Source organism: Colletotrichum paranaense (genome assembly GCF_030867605.1).
Source record: "Colletotrichum paranaense strain IMI 384185 chromosome Unknown Scaffold_11.1, whole genome shotgun sequence".
Classification (NCBI taxonomy): domain Eukaryota; kingdom Fungi; phylum Ascomycota; class Sordariomycetes; order Glomerellales; family Glomerellaceae; genus Colletotrichum; species Colletotrichum paranaense.
This window is the reverse complement of record NW_026848969.1, coordinates 375,518-399,154: the sequence shown is the minus strand read 5'-3', so window position 1 is coordinate 399,154 and position 23,637 is coordinate 375,518. Positions and strand designations below refer to the sequence as shown.

The window sequence follows — 23,637 nt, the reverse complement described above, 5'->3', positions numbered from 1 at the left end:
CCCATACGTGGAGCCCTGTGATGTCTTGGACTACGGGAGTTGGGATGGACTCCGGGCCAGAAAGTCGGCAAATGAAAGTCGGATCGAAGTCGAGCTTGGATGTCTCTGATTGCTATGGAATTATGAGTTCATGATCAGTAATGAAGGCAAACATTTCTTGTTCTTTCGCCCGTCTCGGCGATGTCGGCGAGCCAAAGGAGTGAGACACGTTGACAAAGGGGACTGGACATATTTCCTATGTATGGATAGCAGGAATGGGTCGGTATCATGGTCTGGTAGGCCGAGGATTTGTGAACAAAGGACTTCTGATTGGGGAGAGTATGGCTCTACTGTATTTGCTTGAGGCTGTCCAGACCCAAAACAAGACCAAGATCGAGACTATGGGTTCTTGAAACAGCAGCCATGAGTGAGACTGAGAATGGGAGTGAGAGTGAGATTCACAGTGAAAGAGAGAGAGGGAGAGAGTCTGACAGAGCAAGTGAGCGCATTTACAACTGCCGTGCCCCCCACCAGATGCCTTGGCCATGTCATGCCTGTTTCCAGCATCCTACGGGGCCCCTCCCCCGCAGATAAGGTACCCCAACGGTGGGTCGGCGCGCCGCCCGGTGTCTTGAGAGTTGCGCAGCTTACCGCCGACAGAATGCTGCAACTTGCAGCTGACGGGATGCCTTGAGGAGTGCTCCGGAGCCTGGAGCACTGAGCAGTCGGTCGAGCAATTGACCACTCCGTAGAGCATCGAAAGCAGACATGGGGGAGGCGGCTCCATCTTCCCGTTTCTGCATAGCTCTCTTCTGCACCTCTTCCGCCTCCGACGTTCCTTGTCTCTCGAGTCTCGCGGGGTTCGTTCTGATGCGGCAGTAATGCGTCTGGATATCATACGAGTCCAGCCAAGCCTCGGATAACCCGAATCAGCGCTCTCTGTTCTCGATCAGGATCGTATCCTCGGGGCCAACGCTTTCAGTGAGCAGTAAGGTATGGTTAGGCGAGTGCCCGCACTTGGGACGAGGGCCCTCGAGTTCTCGACAGAAATATGAGAAATGCATCTGCCGAAGATTCCATCACTCATGACTAACCTTCAGCATCCTGACCAAGGTGTCCACCACCCCCTCCATCACCTCCATCTCGGCTGGGGGGGGGGGGAGGGTGCTTTGGCGGTCACTCTTCCTCGCAGACCTCATTCTGTCTTGTGGGTGTCCGTGTCCTTGCCAACACGAGCGTTGACGTTGAGGCTGCTTCGGCAGGCAATTGAGCCCCTCATTCCAGCTCTGGTTGACAGCTGATCTGTCTCGCTGCGAGTGCGACCCCCCGGTGGAGGAGGACCATGATGGCGCAACATGAATGATGACAATGACAGTGACGACCTGCCGTGACTCGTTGCTCAGAGCATCATCCGGCTCGGTCCCTTCGGCAGCGGTCACACACACACACTCTCTCTCTCACCGTAGGGACCAAAGACGATGGACGGCGGGCTTGAACTAGGGTCCCTTACCCCTACAGGCTACAGGCTCCTACCCCAGGATTTCTCATGACTTGGCTGGAAATCCCTCGCGCGCAAAGTGGGAGCTGAACATGCTGTACCACTCACACCAGAACATCCCGCCGGTGTCATTCTGCGAGCCTCTGAGTGGCCACCGCAAGCTGCGGTACCTGAGACCCGAGCTAGCGTCGAAGAGCTTGCTGCGTAAGGTGTGGCATTCCATTTGCTCTCGTCTTCTCTCTTTCCCAGGACATGACGTTGGGGGCTCCCACCTGTACAAAGTACCCCGTCCGCGTATCTTGAAGTCTGAAGTCTTGATTTCCTCTGGTCGTCTGGGGGCGATTCGATGGGCTGCTTCATTCCGTCTAACCTCTAGTATACGGTCACGGCTACGGCTCTGGAAACAGACGCCGGCGCCTTTGGGGCCACACTCTCTGCTAATGTTTGCCTCCCTCTTGGACTTGTCACACTGTCCGACTTCTGCTCTCTTGTTGGACCGGACGACTCGCTCCATCCTCAAACGACCAGCCAACGACCCGTCTACCGAGCTACTGTTTTAGCACACGATTCTAGTATACCACGATTGGTGATGAGTGTAATCGTCAACGTCTTCGTCTTCCGAAATCGCGTGGCCTTGAACGCCGGACGGTTGGTACAGTCCTAGTCCTAGTCACCCCGAACGGCACCTCTCGGCGTCGACTATCCTCACTCATCTTCGTGTTCTTCCAGCCTCTTCCGTGTGGCTTTATCTTGCAACAGCGAGTCTGTGACACCTTTCCCTCTCTCGCCGCCGCCTCACCCTTCGGCACGGCGCCTACCATTACCGCCTTCTTGTCTCCCCCGAGTTCCTAGGTTCTCTCCAATTTTTCCACATTTTTTCCACTTCGGATCCGCCAGTCCCCCAACCCATATCCCAGAAGCGCAAACACCCTTGCGAAATTCTAACTTTATTCTGTTCCCGCCCTCTTGTCTTGTCTTGTCTCATCTCGCACGAGACTCTGCGTCGAATGTCCAACGCTCTTCCCCTCGGCCGTGGAGACTAAGGTATTCATAGTCAGACACTAGGTATCCGTAGGCAGAGGATACCTCGTCAAGGGTTGGAAACCTTCTCAAGCTCCTAGCCATCCTCCTAGGCTCTTCTCAGTTGCCCCCATTCCCTTCCCCCCTCCACTTACTACTCTCCGAGCTTCGTCCTACCTTGCAGTTACGCGGTGCCGTCTCGTCTTGGCTACATTACTGGCGGTGCCCATAGATCGCCGAGAGGTTCCTAATAATTTACTTGCCGACCTGCCGCCCCAAAACCAGACACACACACACATACACATAACACGAAAAAGCTAAGCGCATCTGCCATCTCGACGTGACGCCTGGTCCTCCTTGACTCCACCCCGCCGAGGCACAGTCCGCAGGACCTGCACGTCGACCATACGGCATGCCCCCTCGCATACCTCTTCCTGTATGCCCCATAGGATCCGGTCGACACATCCCAACATAGAAACTGGGTAAATTGCACTTCGGTACCTGAATCGGGAATTCCATTTCACGCCCGGCTACATCTACTTGGATCCACCCGCTTGGAGGTTTACCTTACAGTCTTCTTATACCGAGGGTGCCGCCACCAAGACCTTTCTCGCTGCGTTTTGTTATACTCAACGGCCAAGCTCCGTCTCATGACAACACAACCTCAGTCAAGATGCACGGCATTACAGAAACGATACTAGAGACGTTCGCACAGCACTGGCTCTCAATAGGCCTGTCACTTATTGTAGCCTGGCTGGTGAAGAACCGCTATAACAATGGCCTCAACAAGTACCCAGGACCCTTCCTGGCCTCATTGACAGACTGGTGGCGCTTCTTCGATGTAAAGGGTTGCCGTCCAGAGGTTACACATCAAAAGTTGCACGCAAAATATGGTGACGTCGTCCGTCTCGGCCCCAACACTCTCTCCTTTGCCGACCCAGCTGCTTTGAAGAGCATTTACGGCCTGAACAAGGGCTTCGTAAAGGTAGAGTCCATATGGCACAACATTTACAGCAACTAACCGTCTTAGTCCGACTTTTACATCGTCCAACAGTCTATTGCCAAGGGCTTCAGGCTCGAGTCCCTTTTTAGCACGACGAACAATGACTTCCACTCTCAGTTCCGCCGCTGCGTCAACTCGGCCTTCTCCATGTCCGCCTTGGTCCAGTATGAGCCCTTTGTCGACAACACGACGAAGCTCTTCCTCTCTCAGACGGAGAAGCTGTTTGCTGGAAACCCCGAGGGATGTGACTTCACCACGTGGTTGCAGTTCTACGCATTCGACGTCATTGGAGAGATCACCTACAGCAAGCGCCATGGCTTCATCGAGAAGAATGAGGACATTGATGGAATTGTGGCCTACCTGGGCAAGCTGTTCCTCTATGTCGCACCGGTAAGTCCATCCAGAGTATCACTGGAGCTACTCCAAGACAACTAGCTAACATGTCCAAAGATTGGCCAAATCCCCTTCCTCGATCTCCTGCTCCTCAAGAACCCAATCTACCTGAAGCTCTCCCAATGGGGCTTCATCGACGCCACCTTCCCCGTAGCCCGTTTCGCCCGCGACCGCATGGCCGAGCGCCTCCCCGAGCTCGACGGCAAGGAACCCCTCCTCCCCGTCACCTCGGGCAAGAAGCTCGCCGAGCAGCCCGACCTCCTCTCCAAGTTCCTGGCCGCGCGCGAGGCCCGCCCCGAGTTCATGTCCGACATCCTCGTCCAGACCATGGCCGTCAGCATGGCCTTTGCCGGCTCTGAGACCACCGCCATCAGCCTGGCTGCCGTCTTCTATTACCTTCTCCGGACCCCGACGGCGCTGACGCGGTTGAGGAACGAGCTGGATACGTTTGCGCGGGAGGGCGGCTTCAGTGATAACGAGACGGGACTGGTGACGTGGACTGAGGCCCAGAAGCTCGTGTATCTCGATGCATGTGTCAAGGAGGCCTTCCGCATGCACCCGGCCGCCGGTCTGCCGCTGGAGCGCATCGTCCCTGACCAGGGCGCCGAGATTGCGGGCCACTTTGTCAAGGGCGGCACGATTGTGGGCTGTAGCGCGTGGATTATTCACCGCCGACCAGAGATTTGGGGTGAGGATGTCGATACCTACCGCCCGGAGCGTTGGTTGCCGGAGGAGGGCAAGGATGCCGCGGCGGAGGAGAAGAGGATCAAGGAGATGAACGGGCACATGTTCCAGTTTGGCATGGGCAGCCGAACGTGTATCGGAAAGAACATTAGTCTATTGGAGATTTACAAGGTCATTCCGAGCTTGCTCAGGAGATTCGACGTAAGTTTGCAACACTTTGCTGTTGTAAAGAGAGGACTGCCGATACTGACAATGACTAGATTTCCTTCAAGGACCCGAGCCAAGAGTGGGAGCTGGTCAACGCGTGGTTCGTCAAGCAGAACAACTTCCAGGCCAAGTTTTCCAGAAGGGATATCATTACCAAAGACAGTACCAACGAGAAGGTTGAGTCATAGAGACTACGTGAGGTGTTGTTGTAGATGGACCATGGTTGTTGACGAGATTGACGACGTGGATGAACACTATAGAAGTAAATATATCAAACACCAAAAAAAATCAGAAATTGTTTATACCATATTATTTCTGACATGCACCTATATCTGCATCATTTCGTGAGTTTTTTTACAGGATGTATTTCGGCAACAGGTCTTGTTCTACTGAGAACAAGCAGCGGAGACCTAACCCAACTCCCTTCTTCCACGTCTTTATATACACCATTTCGCATCTGATAGGCCCCTCCTCCTTTTAGGTAAATGCAATGTTCGAACAGGATATCTTCCGGCAACAGGTATATATGCATCCATCTCGACGCCCAAGCAAAAAGAAGAAAAACAAACACCAATAACAAGAAGAAAAGAGATTCTGAGAACCAGGCTCACTCAAGCCCACTCAAACTCATTCTTCAACCCTTCAACTCCGCTCTCATCCTCGGTATCCAAGTACCCCGCGATCCGCCCCTTGGGATCCCACACCTTGCGCACGTCCATCAGCCTCTTGCCCTGCTCGTCGCCCCAGAACTTTGTCCTGCGGTGCCGGAAGTCGGCGTCACCGAGATACGAGCCCGCCGCGTGCCTCTCGACGCCGGCCATGATATCGCTCACCCAGCCCTGGCACCGCTCGTCGTCCTCGGCGTCCGGGTAGACTGTGTAGAGGGCGAAGTAGTGGTCCGACTGCATGCTGAGCGCCATGTCGGGCATGGTCTTTGCCGCGCCGTTGCTGGTGCCGTTAGACGACGACGGCGTCTCGCCGGCAGTCTGCTGCGTGCGCCGAGAGCAAGGATTCATGGAGAAGTACAGCGCAAACGACTGCGGCGTGGGCAGCTCGGTGAACGCCTTCTTGAGGACCTTGGGCACGTTGGCGTCGTTGGAGACGTAGGCGTTTTCGGATATGTAGCGGTGGGCGGGCGGGTTGGAGGCGTCCTGGTCGACGTACTGCTGCGGGAGGGAGGTCGGGGTGGCGAAGACGGTGGCGAGGGGCCGGGAGGGGTGGGAGGAGTGGAGGGGGATGAGGGCTTCCGGGTTCGCGGAGAAGGAGAGGAAGTTTGCCATGATTTGCGGGGTGGTTTGGCCTGGTGGTGTGAGGGCCAGGAGGACGATTTCGAGTTCTGGGGAGGCTTTTGGGGAGATCTGTTGTTGTATTAGTGATTGTTGCGTGAAATGTCAGGAGAGGATGAGGCGTAGACGGATTAGAGAGGGCTTACCTTGATCACCCAGTTCAGAATCTCCTCGAAGCGGTCGAGGGAGTAAAAGTAGAGGGACTGGAACATGCCCGTCAGGGGGCGGGTGCGGAGGTGGAAGCGGGTGACGATGGCAGGGAAGCCTGTTGTAAGTCGTTAGCCAAGTTTTCTTCTCCATCCCCCGATGAGTCGGGGAAGGCGAGGGGTCGGCCGGAAGTCACGTACCCGGTCCGGCGCCGCGCGCGGCCCAAAAGAGGTCGGCGTTCTCCGTCTCGGAGCAGCGGAGCTCTCGTCCATCAGCCGTGACGACCTCAATGGCGACGATGTTCTCACACGCCCAGCCCCAGTTCTGTCTTTTTGTCAGTTTCTCCCTTCTCAAGAATTCGACATCCCAGGCCGAACAAACTCACCTTGCAATTCCACCCCATACCACCCTGCAACAAAAACCCACCGAGCCCAACATCAGGACAATGACCACCAGGGAAGAACCTGCCCATCCCCTCAATACTTTCATCCCCAGGCCCGCCAATCTGCCCAGCCAAAAACCCATTCACCTCCCTCCCCGTCCTCGCCGGCGCAACACTGACAATGCCCGTCTTGGAATCATACGCGATGCCATCCTCGTTGCCGCTGCCCGCAACGCCTTTACCCATACTCCCCAGATCAATCAGCAGCGCCTCATCGCGAACAGACCACGCGGCCCACGAGTGGCCCCCCGAGCGAACGCTCACGCGCCATCCCTTTTCGTTGGCAATCTTGACGGCCTCGACGACGTGGGCTTTGCGCGTGGCGGTGACGACGGCGGCCGGGCGCCGGGAAAAGTCGCGGCGGGCGTTGAAGACGCGGCCCCAGACTGCGGTGGAGTATTCCGAGAAGGGGGTGTCTTCTGCGTAGAGGATTGGGAGCGGCGTGGCGGCCGGGGATGGGGAGGAAGATTGCTGTTGCTGTTCCGCCTGCATCTTTGCGAGTCGAGGGATTCTCATTGAGTCGACTTTTCGGGGGAGGACAAGGCAGGATCTGCGGGTTGGGGGTGTTATAAGAGTCGTCTAGTAAGGTAGGTAGATCGCGGAGGAGCTTAATTCAGATAGGACCGGGTGTTTCCGTCCTTGGTGAAAGAATGACGGCGTCTTGCTCTAATTTCCGTCCCGTCTTGGTTCTCTTCGATCAAGATCTCTTTCTTTTGCTGGTTTCCCCCTAATGTTGCTCTACCAGTCAGGTAGGTATTGTTGCGGCTTGAAGCTTGTGATATTGAGACAACGGATCGGGCCTTGGTATTCCCGGGAAATCTGGAGCTGAATCCGTTTTCGCGGGCGCGGGTTGCCTGACAAAGACTCAAAGGGCCAAGTAAGAAGAAGGCGTCGAGTCTAGTATATGCAAGCTGAGCTTTGGCGGGCGTAGATATGTAGGCTTATGTAGGCTTAAAGGTAGGAAGCCGTAGTTTGTATCGTCTTCAGTCCCGATGGATTGATTTGAACTCGAACTGGAGCAGTAACGTAGGTAGATCAATCTTTCAGCTGAAGGAAACAGCGCGGCGCCTCAAAAGCCCTAAATACTGTCCGCCCTCTGCCCCTCCTATATGGCCTTTCCGAGAGCTGTTTGTTTATCTCGCTGTCCTAATTCGAGGATTTCTGCGATTTCGCAAGCCCGCTGGCCCAGCTCTTTCACGTTTGTACGCTAGTCGTTATCAAATCAAACGAGGTGTTACGAGCAGCTTGGATAAGCCTGCCAGTCTGCGTAACACTCGCAGGCTTCGCACGCCTCGCTTGCGCTTGCTAGTAGGAATGGGGCCCTGTCTAGACCTGTGCCGACTGGAGCTCCCTAGCTGGGGGGTTTTGGCACCGTGTCGGCGCGTCCTGACTCTCCCTATGTAATATGCGGCTGGTCCAGAATCCAGATTGAGGTAAAAGGGTTCGGCGGAATAGAGAAATGCGGTCTTGGGTTTGTTTGCTATCAAAGCAAGCTTAAGCCGGATAAGCTTCCGAAAAGGTCCCAAGGGGAATAGAACAGCAGGAGAGACCCCCCGAGAGAGAGATCTTCTCCCGCTAACAATCCTTTGGAATGCAAGAATCGAACGACAATTGCCTTTCGGTAGATGAGAAATGTGGATAACAAAAGAAGTACGAGGTCAAAGCAAAAGAGGATCCAATGCGATGTTTCCAACGGCTAGTTTGAGAAATTTCAACGGCAATTCCGTGTTAAATAAGAAAAACAGGACACAGCTTGTAGTTTCATCGCGTCTTGGAACGAAGTCACCTTACTCTCACTTATTCTCCACGGGATGAAGACAGAAGAGGGGAGTAAAGAGAGGCAGAAAATCCACCCATCCACCATCAGCTAATCCTCCACCCGGCGCTGCGCGACCACCCCTCCCTCCCCCACTGTCCCGCGCAATTTCTGTTCCCGTGATTGGGCAGATGCGATTCATGTCTCTGCAGCAATTGGAGTGTTTCTGCGTCAAAAGAATGCCGTACCGTGTGGCATGCCAACGTTGTTGTGTGTGACAGTTGTTTTCTGTGCCGCCCGCCCGCCCGCATCCCGTGAAACCAAACAGCTTTGATGTACTCCGTGGACCGTAGGTATCCGTAGATCGGAAGGCGGGGAGGCTGAGAAGAGACAGAAGGCAAGAGATCTGACGAATGATGGGCATCGTGACACCAGGAAACAGCTTTACTCAGCGGCCAAAAGCAGAGCAAAGCAAACCTAGGTATCCCACCTCCACCCGGGCCCAGGCCGCTGACGAAAGCCTCCGTGGCCTCCGTGGCGCATCACCATATCCCAGGCCACCTCACCTCACCTTACCTCATCACGACGAACCACAACCTCGGTCCGTTCTCAAGGAATAGTAAAGACAAGAAAGAGAGCCCACCAGAGGGAGAAAAAAGGGGACCACAGCAATCTTCAACACTACGGATACTCACGGCGACTAACCAAGTCCAACCTTAGCCCCCTCTTCCACGAGCCGCGTCAACCATGGAAACCACTACTTCGTACTCCGTAGACTAACTAGTATTGCTTAGCAGGGAACCTAAGCCGGCCCGCGGGAGACCGGAGCAAGCACGCGGCACTACCCATTTCGCAGCTTTCGTAGCACTGCCACCACGGCCACCTCGTGGCTTTGTCTAGACATGGTTAACTACCAAAGTTATGAATTCGTGGCAGAGCCTGGGCCCTGAAATCTACGGGACCTGGATTGTGGAAAATCGGATCAGGAACCCGCACACTCTCGACTCAGTTCGGGGGTTCCTGGTGCCCAGTCTAATTACCACGAGGAAGTACGGATAGCGCTTCCGCGGACCGTAAGTTCGTAAGCCACGGTGTGATGGCCGACGGCAACATCACCAGTCACGGCAACTCAGTTTCTAAGACAAAAAGTTACAGCGCCGGCGACGGAGACCCTCGGACTCGGGGAAAGTTGGGAGCTGGCAAATTTGGGCTTGCGAGAGGAAAAAGGGGGTATCGTCCATTGCTACCTCGTCCCGTCACACGCAAATTCCTCCAAACAATTACACACATACACTCACTCAACCGCATGCCAAACTATTCTGACACGCTACACAGCACAGCAGCAGCAGCACCTACAGCACGACAACAGTCGGCTGTCTCTCCCCATTCTCTCTATCCATCTCCTGCAAATCAATTTGAGTATCAGTACGCAAAACAAGCACTTCTCTTCCCTTTCCGTTGCCAGCGCGTCTGTAGTCGAGCAAGTGCAATGCTTTTTTGCCCTTTCAACTAGACGCGCCAAACAATGTAAAAACCCCCGTGCTGTGTATTAAAACAAGAAACCTCGATCCCGACCAGGCGGGGTGGGCGAGGAGAAGCGGCCAACGAGCCTTGCGTTGCGTTGTGTTGCGGGAGCTGTCAGGCCGGTGACAAGCCTACTAGCCAACCCAGACATTTTTGCCTTTTTGAATCCTGTCCATGAGTTGCCCGTCTTTCTTTGGAAAGTGTGCTGGGCAGTATCTAGTTGTTATTGTTGTTATTGAGGTGCGGTGATTGCTGGAAATCTGTAATGGACTCCAGCATGGCCAGGTTCTTCTCCTGCATGTCGCGGTCCATATTGTGGATCTGGTTCGCGTTGACTCTAGCTCGTTGTAGCTGCGAATTCCGAATTAGCATTCTTGTCCCATCTCTCCAAACAAAGGGAGCATCAAGCAGGGCGTTCGCACCACAGCCAGTGCCTCGGAGGAATGGTCTTCTTCCTCACCTTCCGCGGGCTTGGCCGCTGAGCCGTCCGCCTCGTCGTCTTCGTCGTCGCCAACGGCAAATCTGCTGGCCGCAAGTCCCTTGGGCTTGGCAGCCGATGCGTTGGCCTGCATCGTGTTAGTGATAGTTCGTCCGAGCCGCACGTAACAAGAACCAAAAAAGCGTACCTTGGCCTCTGCAATCTCAGCATCCTTGACCTTGAGTTGCGCCTGGAACTCCTCAACGCCCTTCTCCTTGTCGGCCAATGACTTTCTCAGGCTCTCAACCTGCTCCTCCAGCGCTCTGCGCTTGGCCTGCTCCTCCTCCACAATCTTGGTCATTGTGTCGTTGAGCTCCTCGTAGTCGGCCTTGTAGGTCTTGAGCTGCTTGTCGGCCTCAAACTGAGATGCCTCAAGCTCCTTTTGCGCGAGCAGCAGGTCCTCCTTGACATCCTCGACCTCCTGCTTGGCAATGGTGAGGCTCTTTTGCACTACAGTGAGCTCCTGCTCAAGCCCCTTCTTGGTGTTGTTCAGTTGTTCACGGAGGTTGTCTGCCTCAGCAGTGTCGGGCGTCTTGTTCTTGACGGCATCGAGAGCCGCTTCAGCCTCGGCGCGCGCCATCTTCTCAACCGAGATCATGGCACCGAGCTCGCCGAGCTCTTCCTCGAGACTGGCCTTCTCCGTCTCGGCCTTTTTGATGGAGTCCTTGGCAGCGGAGAGAGCAGCCTCGAGCTCGGCCGCGCTAGCTTGGGTCTTGGTCTTGTCAGCCTCCGCCTGGGCAACGGACTCCTTGGCAGCCTGGAGGGCAGATTCGAGCTTGGAGGCATCGGCCGAGATCTTCTCAATCTCTTTGGCAAGCGACTCGTTTCTGGCCTCATACTGGCTAGTCAGCTCCTCCACAACCTTGGAGTGAGCCTTGTTGATCTCTTCGAGCTCAGCCCGGGCTCCAGAGGAGCTCTGCTGCTTCAGTGCCTCAAGCTGCTCGGCGTGGCTGGAGATGAGCTTCTCAACCTCGGCCGAGTGAGAGTCGTCGAGGTTTCTCTTGGCCTCGGCAAGAGCAGCCGCGCTCGAAGTCTCTGTCTCGCGGATGCGGGTCAGAGCCTCGTCGAGCTGAAGCTTGAGGGTAGAGAGCTCCTCGGTGTGCGCGCTGTCGCCAGCCTGCTTCGCGGCAGCCAGCTCGGCCTGGTGGGCCTCGGCAAGCTTGGCCTTGGCCTCCTCGATTCCAGCCTGGTGCGACTGCTGTAGCTTAGTCTTGACCTCCTCGAGCTCAGCCTCGTGAGAGCTCGCCAGTTTCTCCTTGAGCTCAGCGAGCTCGGCTTCGTGATCGGCACGCAATTTCTTGGTGATGGACTCGAGCTCCTCCTTGTGAGCAGCAAGAAGCTCTTCCTTGTTGCCAGTGCTCTCCGCCAGGGCCTTCTCTCTCTCGGCAGCGATCTCGGCGAGCAGCTTCTCCTTGTCGCCGGCAGTCTCCGCATGGAGAGCCTCGACAACTTCAGAGTGAGAGGCCTTGAGAGCCTCAAGCTCCTTGGCAAGGCTGGCTTCGCTGTCGGCCTTAAGAATCTCCAGTTGCTTCGCATGGCTGTCCTTGAGGATCTGGAGCTCGGCAAGCTGAGCATCCTTGTCGGCAGAAGCTCCGCTCTTGGCGCCCTCCAGTTCCTCAGCATGGCTAGCGCGAATGGCGTCGAGCGCCTTTTGGTGCTCGGCCTCCCGTGCTTCCAGGGCAGCAACAGCGGCGGCAAGCTCAGCCTTGGCCGCCTCGAGAGCCTTGGTGCTTGTCTCGGTGCCGTCAGCGAGGCTCTTGGAAAGATCGCCATGTTGGGTCTCGAGTTCGCCGTGCTTGGTGGTCAGCTCGGTGTGCTTCGACTCCAGCTCGCCGTGCTTGTTGGTGAGGTCGCTATGCTGCGATTCCAGCTCGGTGTGCTTGGTCTTCAGGTCGCCATGCTCAGTCTCGAGCTCGGTGTGCTTGACCTCGAGATCCTGGAACTTGCGCTTGAAGAAGGCGTCTCCCTTGAGGGACTCAATCTCCTCCTCGTAGTCCTGGGAAATCTGCTTGAGCTCGGCATCGTGCTTCTTGACCTGGGCGGAGTGCTCCGCCTTGGCCTTCTCCAGGGCCTCGTCCTTGGCAGTGATCTCCTCCTTGATGCTGTCAATCTGCTTCTGGAACTCGAGAGCCTCCTCCTTGGCCTTCGCAACGTCGGTCTCAGCAGCCGCAAGCTTGCTCTCCAGGTCGGCGACGTTGGCCTGGACCTCGGCCAGCTCAGCCGTCTTGGCGTCGAGGTCAGCCTTGGCTTGCTCTGCTGTCTTCTCGGCAGCCTCGAGCTTGGTCTTGAGCTCGGCGATCTCGCCCTCAACAGCGGCGAGCTTGGTGTTGTGCGATTCGACCTCGGCAGAGACCTTGCTCTCGTGAGCGGCCTCGAGCTCGGTTTGGGAGGCGGTGAGCTCGTCAATCTTCTTCTGGAGCTCGGCGATGGCGGTCTCGTGGCTGTCCTTCATCTTGGACAGCGCTTCCTCGTTGTCGGCGGAGGCGGACTGGCCCTGGCTGAGCGCCTCGCTGTGCTTGGCCTCAAGAGCGTCAATAGCAGACTTGTGCTGGTCCGTCAGGGAGCTCTGCAGCTCCTCAAGCTTGGCGGCGTGCTCCTCCGACGCCTTGGCCAGGGCGGACTCGCTTTCCTTGAGCTTCTCGTCGTGCTCCGCTTGGAGCGTTTCGAGGGACTGCTTCATCGAGGCAAGCTCGGCCTCGGCGGCTTCCTTGGCGGCAACAGCCTCAGTGTAGTCGCTCTGCTGTTTCTCGTAGTCAGCATCGGTGGCCATTAGATGTTCATTGGCCTCATCCACCTGGTTCTCGAGCTCCGTCTGCTTAGCCTTCAACTCGGTAACCTGGTCCTGGTGGGCCTTTTGGATGTTGTACACGGCGTTCCTCACCTGAACGGCATCTCTGTTCACCCCGTCGGTGTACTGGGTGAGCTTGTCCTGAGTCTGCTGGACCTGTGTCTTGAGCTCGTTCAGTTGCGACTCCTTGTCCGCGAGCTGGGTCTCCTTCTCGGTGAGCTGGGCCTTGAGAGACTCGACCTCCTTTCCAAGGGCCTCGGAGGCGCCGGACGAATCGGGGCGGATGGACCGTCTGGGAGCGGCGGAGGAGGTGGTCGAGGTGGAGGCGGTGGACAGGCGCTTCTTGGCCTCGGCAACGGCGCCGGTACTGGTGGCCGCGGAGGAGCGGGAGCTGATCGAGGAGGGACGCGGGGCTACCGAGTTCGGAGTGCGCGATGTCGTCGAGGAGAGTCGCGGAGCGGCGGACGAGCTGCTGGTGGAGCTGGCAGGTTTCCTGGCGGCGGCCGTGGCGGTACCAAGGGTGGAAGTCCTTCTCTCCTTGCTCGGGGAGGCGGCACTGCTGCTGGGAACAGTGGAGGTGCGCCGGGCTGTCCTCTTGGATTCGTCCTCGGAGGCGGATACACTGGGTCGCGAGCGGTGGGTGGCCGTGGAGGAGGTGCTCGCGGGCTTGCGGACGGTGCTGCTGGCAGTGCTGGAGCTGCTTCCGGGAGGACGGGTAGGAGGCTTGGTCAGGCCGCCGGCGACACGAGAAGTAGTGGAGGAGGTGGTGCTCGCAGGCTTTCCGGTGCTCGAGGTAGACGTCGTCGGGCGGCGGGCAGCGGCGGTGGTCCCAGAGCTCGAAGCGGGCTTCTTCAGGGAAGAGGCAGCTGAGGCGGTGGACTTTGTGCTCGGCGAGGTGGTGGCAGCAGCGGCGGCGGGCTTGGGGGCCTCGTCGTGCTGGACGACCTCGAAGCTACCGGCGTCGGACATGATTGTGGACGATGGTGATAGGACGTTCGGGAGGAGGAGAGGGTGTCGTCGTTCGGGTAGTTCTGCTTGCGCGTTATCCAGGTCAGCTAAGGCAGTTCATGAGGAAGTGATGGGGAAGGAATCTCGGGTAGCTGCAGGAATTGGGAGAGACGAAGGAGGGAAGTAGGCGGAAGAGCAACATTGTGGAGGGAGCCACAGCATTCCAGCATTCCTGGGGTGGTAAGGTCTCTGAGATGGTTATGCAGAGCTGCATTGAGCTCTCAAAAGACGACAATTGAGGTCGGAGAAGGATAAATTTGGTGCTTGGTTGTTGTGACTTACCTTGCGACACGTTGTACGCGGTGGTGTCTTGCTTGGTCGTCTCCTTTTTTTTTTCTTCTTCTTTACTTCTTATCCTTTTCCCCTTCTCCTTGCCGCTTGACTTTCCTTGTTTGGGAAAGCTTAAACTTTCACCGCGGGGGAAATCAACAGAACGATGGCAACAAAATAGTTGAAAGAAAAGCCGAAACAAGAGTACAAATGACGCACGAAACGACACGGAAATGCCGTCGTGATATCTACAAGTTGAGAAGCTCTGAACAGTGGCGAAAGAGCTGGACAGAGGTGTGAGAGAGGGGGTTGAAGAGGAATTGGGAGCTGGGAGATTGCTGGACCAAAGGCACAGGAAGGAATTGAGCCGGTACCTTTGGGTGAGATAGAGAAAGGTGAGGTGTCTAATTAGGTAAGGCCATGGGTCCTGGACTCCTGGTAGAGGATTTACGCAGTACTCCGTAAGAGAGAAAAAAAAAAAAAAAAAAAGGGTTGCTTCGAGATTGGCGGATGGAGCAACATGGGGGACATGGAGACGCTGGAGACGACGCTGGCCATGTCCAACAATCAGTCATAAGCTTCAAGTACTCCGTACTCTTGTGCCCGTGAGGTACCTCAGATCACAGACAGGACCCTTTTCCCACCATCATCTCAAGCCAAGCGTGGAATGAGGTACCTACTTCTGTCTAGGCTCTACCTAGGTAGAGACGATCCAATGTATGCATGCCCGGCACAGGCGCTGCACTAACTAAGGTAACTCAAGGCAGAGGATGCATCCCCAGCTGTCTGAAGCACTGACACCCGACGAGAACAGCAAGACGTCTACAAGCCAGGCCAGAACATTGGGCGGAAGCCACCCAAAATACGTATGCAGGACTATTCGCGAACAGATGCCTGAACATGGCTCCTGGGAACCTCTCACGGCATTGCCACATGGCCCTCAGGCTCTATCGTTCTGTTTCTCTGTTTTCCCAAGCTTCTCGTCTCGGGAAGAGGAAACAAGTTTAGCGGTCGGTACCTTACCCCTGACAGCCAGCACCAGCGATAAGGTACCTCTGGTCCTGAGCTCTCAGAGATGAGCCAACCAATGGACAGTGCTGACAGCGGGCGGCTCTCGCTTCGGGAGCTCGGGCAGTGGGCCCCCTTTTTCGCACCTGTCATTCGCTGAAAGGACATGAGCGCGTCTAATTGGCTTCAACACGTTCTCCACCACAAGTACCTTACCTGTACGGACAGGCTGTAGCTACGTATCTTTTGCGTCTCTCTCCACGTTCCAAACATTTCTGTTCCCCCCCAAATCTCGGCCCCAGGAAGCGCCTGTTCCATCATCTTTATGCAACCTCTGGATAACTCGTTTCCATTCGCCCAGCGCCCAAACGGCGTCACAAGACCTCTGGCTCGCGGGATCGGCGCAGGTATGGCATTGACTGAGTCGGACAGTCCAGTCCTACTGTCCCTTCGTCCCAGCAAGGCCAGGCCCAGTGGCTGAGTATCAGATGAGAGGGAGAGGGTCCGGAAGACTATGGAGTTGAACAATTCAGGGACGAGAGGGCAAAACAGTTGAGGCTGCAGTGTTTTGTACACTTGCAGAGGTACGAACGCTGTGAATAAGGCTGCCCATCACCAATCCCCCAATACCGAGGCCATCACCAACGAACCCCTGAACTAGCCTGACTAGCTATCAACCATCCGATCCATCTCACGCGCCGCGGCCTCTGCTAGAAGAGGAACGCGCCTTGTGCTTGTTCTTTGCGGCGCAGAGACAATGAGACCCTTACAAAAGTTACGAGTCGCAAAGGGGCACGAGCGACAAGAAAAACCCGCCAATTTATTATACGGAAATTTGACCTTCAGGTGAAGCTCCCCTCCCAGAGCCCCGGTTACTTTTTTGGTTTGATTGTATTTCCCTCTTCGTATTACAGAACTGTCATCTATGTCCGAGTACAAAGGTACAGAGTCACCGTAGGGGGGAGTTTTCTTCGTCTGAAAAAATTCTGGCTTCTCTCGTGACCATAAAGTCTCCATATCACTTTTGGTATGAAGGATACGCATGGGATGGAAACTGAGCGCTCTTCTGGTATTTGGACCCCTAAAATAGGTACACTTACTTGTACAGCCTTCGACAGTTCCAGCTTCAACAAGTTCAACGCAATAACTAAGCCCAATGTCTCGCGTCTCAGTCCACAGGCGCTGCGATGCCATCCCTAGATCATGAACGATGAACGAACACCAGCGATAATGGTACCACCACCCCGCGCTACAGCCCAACCCACACCCAATGGGCATGATGCGCTGTCAAACCATGTCACCGCAATCCACTTCCACTTCCCGCCCGCCGATGTGGCACATCGCCGTTGGTGGCACCGCGATGTGTCCACACGTCAGGCTTGCTATTTCGCCTTGTAGTCACACCAGCTACACGCATTCCCATGGATTGCCATTCAAGATGCCCAGCCTCCGGTTCTTCAACAAAAGTACGATCAAAGTTATACTTGCAGATTTGCCTAGACAGCCATGGTGCCTAACGGCATTGGCTGTTGAATTGCCCATGCCCCTATCTAGCACGTCCTACAACGGACAAGCGTGATTGGGAGAAATCCCTCGTGAACTTTACCAAAGATCATGTCAAAAAAAAAGGCACAATTGGATGAAATGCAAAATCCCACTTTATTTACTCCCAACACTAGTATTACAAAACCTAGGTTAAGCCATGATCATTCTAATAGTCATCGTCCGAATCAGTCTCCTCGTCCGGGACGAGAGCCCGGTATCTGCGGCTGGCAAGATCCTCCTCAATGCCGCCCTCGCTCTCGGGGTCAACGTATCCCTCTCCTCCAAATAAGCTGAGAGCAACAGGGAGGAAGATGAGAGCGTGAGTGCCTGCGAAAACAACCAGAGACAGCCACACTCGGAAGTAGTAGATCTCAAAGATCTTTGACCTCGTAAATGCCAGCACGAACACTCCGAGAAGCTTGGTGACGGTGATACCAGAGAAGACGGAGGCTCCAACGTTGACCAAAGCAGTCCAGGCGCGGGCATCACGGCCACGGAAGCGGTTCTTGGCGCGCTCCATGACGGTGCGCGACGGGAACATGAACGCCCTCGCAATATGCGCGCAGAACTCCACGCCGATACCGACGCAGATGATCAGGTTGACGAGCGACACGGCGTTGAGTGACACGCCGAAGACTGCCATTGCTCCGATAATATCGACAACGGTCATGCAGACTGTGACGGTGACGACCAGCGCCGTCATGAGAGATCCCAGAAGGATGGACGCAATGACAAAGATGATTGCCACAGCCGAACCGAGAAGAGCTCCTGTGAGCGAGACGATGCTGGCGTACTGGTCAAAGAAGATGTAGAAAAGACTGTAGGGGAAAACCTCAACACCCGTTGACTTTGTAATGTCGGACGCGATTCTTCGGGCTGCCGACATGGCGTTGATGAAGTCATCCTGGCTGCGCAACGGGGTATGCATCGTTCTGAAATGACTGGCAGGGATGGTGTCCTTCTCCGAGTCGACCACCACCGCATTGCCATACGATGCTTGTCCACCGAGCGGGCAGTCGTCATTGGTAGGCGCCTTGAGGAACTTCTCGAGGTAGTGAACGAACTCACCGTCCTGGGGCATACCGGACAGGGTGATATTCCATGGCGGGTTGCGATCAGCAAAGCATGCCTTGCCGTTCTCAACACAGCACGAATCGCCAAGGTCAGGGTTAAGCCACAAGAAGAAGTCATCGATCCAGCTGGCAGCAGGCGATGAAATGTATGAGACATCGGGTCTCTTGCGCTCACCCTCCAGGATGTTGGAGAGGGAGAATTGGTCGCAGGTGGTGAATCTTGCGCAGATCTCGCGTTGGTTCTTGCGCGCAGTCGCGTTGAACTCTCGGGTGACAAAGTAGACAGGAGGACCGGTCTCCATGTATTTGTAAAGATCGTTGAAGTAGGGGATGAGATAGGAGCCGTCGGGAATGGCAACGCGCTGGTCCAGGCCAAGTTGCACCTCGGGAATAAGTGCGATTCCGGCGGCAAACAGACCCAAGAAAATGGCGATAATGATTGCCTTGGCCTGCTTTGCGAGAATGGCCGGTGCGTATGTACGACGGATGAACTGCTGCAGCCAGCTCTCTTCCGGGACTTCGTAGAACCGCGCGTTGGCATTGCCGTTTCCGCCACTCAGGTGGACGCGAGCTGCCTTGACCTGCAGGCAGGGGATGCAGTCTGCCCTGTGGTCCTCCACGCGAATCTGGTTCATGGCCAGAACTGAAATGAAGAGCGTGATCTGAAGGATGGCGTTGATGAAGACAGCACCAGCGGCATAGGCGGCAAAATTGCGCACCGCGGGCATACCCACGAACGTTCCGAGAGCAAAAGCGACAACTTCGGTCATAGCTGAGAGAAGAATCGACGGACCCATTCGTCCCAGGGCTTTGGCAATACGCTCCTCGACCATCTCGTCAGGGTGGCTCACGTTGACGCGCTCAAACTCGTGAACGATGAGGAAAATGTTGTCAACACCGACGGCAAGAACGATGAAGGGAATGACCTCGGCAATGATGAGCGTCGCCTTGAGTCCGAACCAGGAGAACAGACCGATAGAGGCGCTAATGGACATAAGGACAATTAGAATGCCAACAACGCCGAGTGAGAACTTGGACTGGACCAAAGCCACGGCTGGGTTCCTGATCATATCCCGGAATGACAGCGTGGTAGATCCGAGGGCAAGAGAGGCGTAGAGGAACATGATGATGTAGCTGATGACGACGATCTTGGCATCGGTGTTGGTTGACTTGTTCAACTCCTGTTCTAAGCTGATCTCGGTAGAGAAGGAAAGTCGAAGCCCTCGGTCCGAAGCTTCCTGCTGAACCTCGAGAAGGCGGTCGCGAAGCGCAACCTCCCAGTCCATGGCACGCTCAACGGCCGGGCTACCTTCCACAGCGTTTTGGACGACCCAGGTGACAGTCATCGCATGAGCAGCAGCGGGATCGTCCTCGTAACCGCCTAGAATCATATTCGGCTCGAGAGGAAGACCGAAATCAGGACGGCACTCGACGGGGGACTTTGCGCACTGCCGCAGTTGATCCTCCCAGTCATTCTTGCCAACAAGGGAGGGCTCATCGCCAAAGTAGGTCGCCACTGACTGGACAACACAGGAGGTTCCGGTAGGCTTTAAGCAGATGTCATTGAGGGTCGCGCCAAACTTGGGGCCCTTCAGCTGCTTGACGCTCTTTTCGACACCCATCCACCAGATCAGCGTATCGTAGCTGAGAACGGGGGCTGGGCCGCTGGAGTGCTGGTCGTTGACCAAAAAGGCCTTTTCGGCGCGGTAAAATGGACCAAACTGCTCGTCAAAGAAAGCCTTTTCCTGAGCAGCAGGAGACGTGGGGCTAACCCATAGACGCGCAGGGTCTTTCTCGAGGTCGAACCTGACCCAACCGGCACTGAGAATGATGACGACGATGAGCGTGACACCAATCGTGATTCCTTGGTAGCGCGCCGCTGCGTGACCGAGCTTGCTAAAGGCCGCGTCGCACCAGGTATTGATCTTGTAGTATCTCTGAGGTCTATCGAACATGGCCCCATTTTGAACCAGGTCGCCCTCATCCTCATCGTCGCTGGGAGACGCATCTTGCAGGAGTCGGAGGCGCTCACTCTCCCTCTTGGCACGGCGTCTCCACACAACGTGTCCGACAACGGCTGCGATGGCAGCGAACAAGAGGACGCTGTAGGTGAAAATGGCCGCAAACGAGAGACAGGGTAAAAGACCAACATGGCATTCGCCAGGCTTCGAGACGGCCGGGAGCTCCGGGCAGACAGCAGGACAATCGACGCAAGCACAGCGGTAGTTGGGGTCCTCGTCATTGCACTTCTTCGGGGTCATGTCGCGAGGGGCCATGCCTGGCTCGGTGTACTCGGTGGGGAAGTTGATCTGGAAGGGCGATCCAATGACCTTCTCGTCTCCCAGGAACTTGAGCAGCTGGGAGTAGTTCTTTGCGCCACCTCCGATAAAGTCAATGGCCCTAGAGTTGGATGGACCGAACTTGACCTCCTTACAACTGTCGAAGAATCCAGTTCCATATTCCTTTGAGATGAGCTGGTCCAGCTCTGTGACCATAGTCTTCTTGTTCTTCTCTTGGGTCTTTGTGATGTTTAAGAATAGGGACTGATCGGGAGAGCATGTGAAGGTGCAGAACAAGTTGAAGAAGTTGTCCTTGCAGGCCGGGCAGGAAGAAACGATCTGGTTCGGGGTGCCGAGCTCGGAGGCGAGCGATTTGACCTGTTGAGCAGCACACATCAGTAAGATGAACAGCAGCCAAGTGTTTGAAGCCGATAACGTACCTGTTCAGCATCGCAGCAAACCGGGCCAGAGTTCCATTTAGCGCCACAAAGGTCGACAATCTGCTTTCTCAGGTCTTCGTCGGGGTCCGTAGCCAGACCATTGTCAGGGCAGGGCAGCTGCTTGCCAAAGAAGCTCTTGGAGCCGCAGTGGCCGCGCATGGCACATCGTCCGGCTTCATGTTTTGGCGTAAAGGGCTCTGCTGCAACAGTGCTGCTCAGGGAAGCCAGCAGCAGGCCGCCAGCTCCGAGCAGCTTCAATAGCGTCATCGTGGGCTTGGTGTATGCCGCTCAGCGGCTAGGACCGGGTTCCTGGTAGAGTAGTGTGCTGAAGAAGAAGAATACTGAGAAATATGCGGTGATGATTAGAGATGGAGGAAGGAAACGCCCGTCGCGCAGAGAGACCCAAAAAGCAAGGGACGATGAGTGGTTTGATGGCAGATGTCGGGTGTGGAATGAGAGGGACGGATGGAGGTTGGGTGGTGGTTGCAGTGACACACGATACCTACCTGAAGGTACCGTCCGGGTGCGCCTGCCTCTGGGGTAAGGTAGGTAGCAAGCTTTCTGGGAGCTCCGGTAAGGTAAGGTAGGTGCGGTGGGCTGCTGCTCGTGTGGCGCACTTGCACTTGCGACTCTTCCGCCCGCGTGTACGCTGTACGGCGTGTCTGCGTCATCCACCTCAAGTTGCACCAGAAACAGCAGCGGCAGCGGGTGTCTCAGTGCTGGCACTCACCACGGGCCACTACGGAACTGCCTGAGGTGCATACCTCAACCACGCAACGCCGCAGCGCCGCACCCACCCAACCGGCTGCTGGTGCTTCCTGCCTGCAGAAGTGGGTCCACCTTTCGCTCTCGGCTGGGGTCCTTGGGGGAGCTTGGGGACGTCCTCCAGCCATTCTATTGGGTATTTCCCTCCCAGCCACCCCGCTGTTAGTCGCCGCAGAATCAATGGCGTCACGATGACAGTCACGTGGATCTCTTAGTCAGGTACCTGCCCAATGCGGCACATGGTCGGCTGCCTTTCCGGAGGCTCACGCGGGGATTCCCCCGGACTTGGGGCCTACGGATACCCGGATACTTCAATCCAGTCCCGCTCGAGGTTCGGCCCGGGGACTTCGGTTCTAGAACTGGTTGTGTCTACAAGCTTACCACACACTATCCCTTGGCCTTCCAAGCATCTACTGAACTCATGTGTATCAAGTATCCGTGGTAGCAATATGTCAAGGTCTTGATTACCAACAACTGGAACCTCACTGGCATGTCCATGCAATCGTCCAGGCAGGCGTGTTGAGTGCCTATCTTCGATGTAAATTCTGACGAGCTCAAGCTTCTCGAAAAGAAGCTCTTAGCAAAGGTCACCGTTCACATTACCTACCTATCTAACAAATTCAATCGGCAGTATAACTTCTTATCTAACGACCTGACCAAGCTTACCGTAGTGGGTGGCGGGGTTCATTGGCATTTTCTCGTGGCAGACTTTCGCTCAGATCGTGAGTAAGCCTATTCTGGTTAAACATTCTCTTGAAATAAAGTACCATATATTCAGACGTATCGCCCTAAAATACTCTTGTCACCTGCGGTGGAGTCTTGCCCTGCACTTATATAGTCCGGATGGAACATATGATCTTCGATAGGTGAAGATGAGTACTACCGTTAGGATAAGACATCCGTATCACGACTGCGATGCAAAAAGACAGAACATCTGAACAAGGCAATGTATCAAAAGCCATTCGCAGAATGCGGAAGCCACCCTCAGAAAGCCGAAGAATATGGCGCCCACATGTTTGCGCTGTACTCAATTTAGACTGTGGCATCTATCGCAATATTGATGTAGTAGTAGAAATTTTAGACCTCAGACTTCTCTTTGAGTACGAAAAAACCACTCTCAGGATAAGAGTCATGCTCGCAGCAGCAGCATCACTTATCCTCCCCCTTCCCCTCCCACCCCAAAATCTTTGGCCCAAAATTATACCATCCATACATCTCCACGCTCGCAATCACACAAAACCCCGTGATCAACCAAAACCGCGCCCGAGGACTAGAAGAAATGTGTCGAAGATTGAATGCCGGGATCTCAATTGGATCTTCTCCTCCTATTTTGTTGCTGTTACCGTTGACGTTGTTGCTGCTGCTGTTGTTCTTGCCCTGCGCAGTACCGCCGGCAGTCCAGGACGGCGATGTGGAGAAGGCTGCGCGCTGGAGCGGACGGCCCCGAAGACCTGCGGGGAGGACGAGAGTCCTTGTTGCGATACGTACTGTAGCCGCTGACATGACTTTGGGCTTTGTTGTTACCGTATTCCTGATTTCAAAAAGAAAAAAAAAATTGAGAATTAAATCTTGTTTACTCTTAGAGGGCTACGCATATATGTATGATGGCGTATCTGATAATACCAATGCTATCTTCATCTATCGCGTTGCGCTCGAAGAGTTTATATTCTCAGTCCGCCGTTATTTACGACCCGAGCGTCTGCCATATTTACGAAGGATGCGCTGGAGTCATCGTAAAACGACATGCCTAAGCGTGAAGGTGGCACACCCCAGCCGACTGCACCCGGGAAAAGTGGAGACGTGTCCGTCAGCTCGGAGGAATATTGTCCTGTCTTATGTCGCGAGGACTTTGGTTTACCCTATTGTGCTTGTATTGAGCCTATCACTTTTGCCCAGTACCTGAGGTAAGGAGTTATGTAATCAAAATGTTCAATGTACATATCTAGATTTCTTCTATCATCATGTTACGAGGTATGCCCAGCCAACACCTGAGCAACGCCGTGCCCACAGCAAACGCCGCAAAAGTCCAAGCAAGAAGCCATGA

The 23,637-nt window shown here is 55.3% G+C and overlaps 6 protein-coding genes across 6 annotated transcripts; 2 read left to right on the top strand and 4 right to left on the bottom strand.

Annotated features, from left to right (window-relative positions):
- Positions 1–1,498: 1,498 nt before the first annotated feature.
- CPAR01_12460 (uncharacterized protein) lies at positions 1,499–1,991 on the bottom strand (the record flags this gene model as incomplete). The annotated part of the gene is made up of 2 exons (XM_060496716.1): positions 1,499–1,729; positions 1,848–1,991. The coding sequence occupies 2 exons, from the start codon at positions 1,989–1,991 to the stop codon at positions 1,499–1,501; spliced, it is 375 nt and encodes a 124-aa protein (XP_060344249.1).
- Positions 1,992–3,170: 1,179 nt separating this feature from the next.
- On the top strand, positions 3,171–4,972 carry CPAR01_12459 (cytochrome P450; the record flags this gene model as incomplete). The annotated part of the gene is made up of 4 exons (XM_060496715.1): positions 3,171–3,482; positions 3,528–3,890; positions 3,951–4,778; positions 4,838–4,972. The coding sequence occupies 4 exons, from the start codon at positions 3,171–3,173 to the stop codon at positions 4,970–4,972; spliced, it is 1,638 nt and encodes a 545-aa protein (XP_060344248.1).
- Positions 4,973–5,395: 423 nt separating this feature from the next.
- Positions 5,396–7,151, bottom strand: CPAR01_12458 (uncharacterized protein; the record flags this gene model as incomplete). Its single annotated transcript, XM_060496714.1, has 4 exons — positions 5,396–6,142; positions 6,217–6,335; positions 6,418–6,541; positions 6,603–7,151. 4 exons carry the CDS (start codon positions 7,149–7,151, stop codon positions 5,396–5,398), a joined length of 1,539 nt encoding a protein of 512 aa, XP_060344247.1.
- Positions 7,152–10,155: 3,004 nt separating this feature from the next.
- On the bottom strand, positions 10,156–14,174 carry CPAR01_12457 (viral A-type inclusion protein repeat domain-containing protein; the record flags this gene model as incomplete). The annotated part of the gene is made up of 3 exons (XM_060496713.1): positions 10,156–10,290; positions 10,362–10,505; positions 10,566–14,174. The coding sequence occupies 3 exons, from the start codon at positions 14,172–14,174 to the stop codon at positions 10,156–10,158; spliced, it is 3,888 nt and encodes a 1,295-aa protein (XP_060344246.1).
- Positions 14,175–17,202: 3,028 nt separating this feature from the next.
- CPAR01_12456 (patched sphingolipid transporter) lies at positions 17,203–21,095 on the bottom strand (the record flags this gene model as incomplete). The annotated part of the gene is made up of 2 exons (XM_060496712.1): positions 17,203–20,766; positions 20,829–21,095. The coding sequence occupies 2 exons, from the start codon at positions 21,093–21,095 to the stop codon at positions 17,203–17,205; spliced, it is 3,831 nt and encodes a 1,276-aa protein (XP_060344245.1).
- Positions 21,096–22,872: 1,777 nt separating this feature from the next.
- CPAR01_12455 (uncharacterized protein) lies at positions 22,873–23,496 on the top strand (the record flags this gene model as incomplete). The annotated part of the gene is made up of 1 exon (XM_060496711.1): positions 22,873–23,496. The coding sequence occupies one exon, from the start codon at positions 22,873–22,875 to the stop codon at positions 23,494–23,496; it is 624 nt and encodes a 207-aa protein (XP_060344244.1).
- Positions 23,497–23,637: the final 141 nt, after the last annotated feature.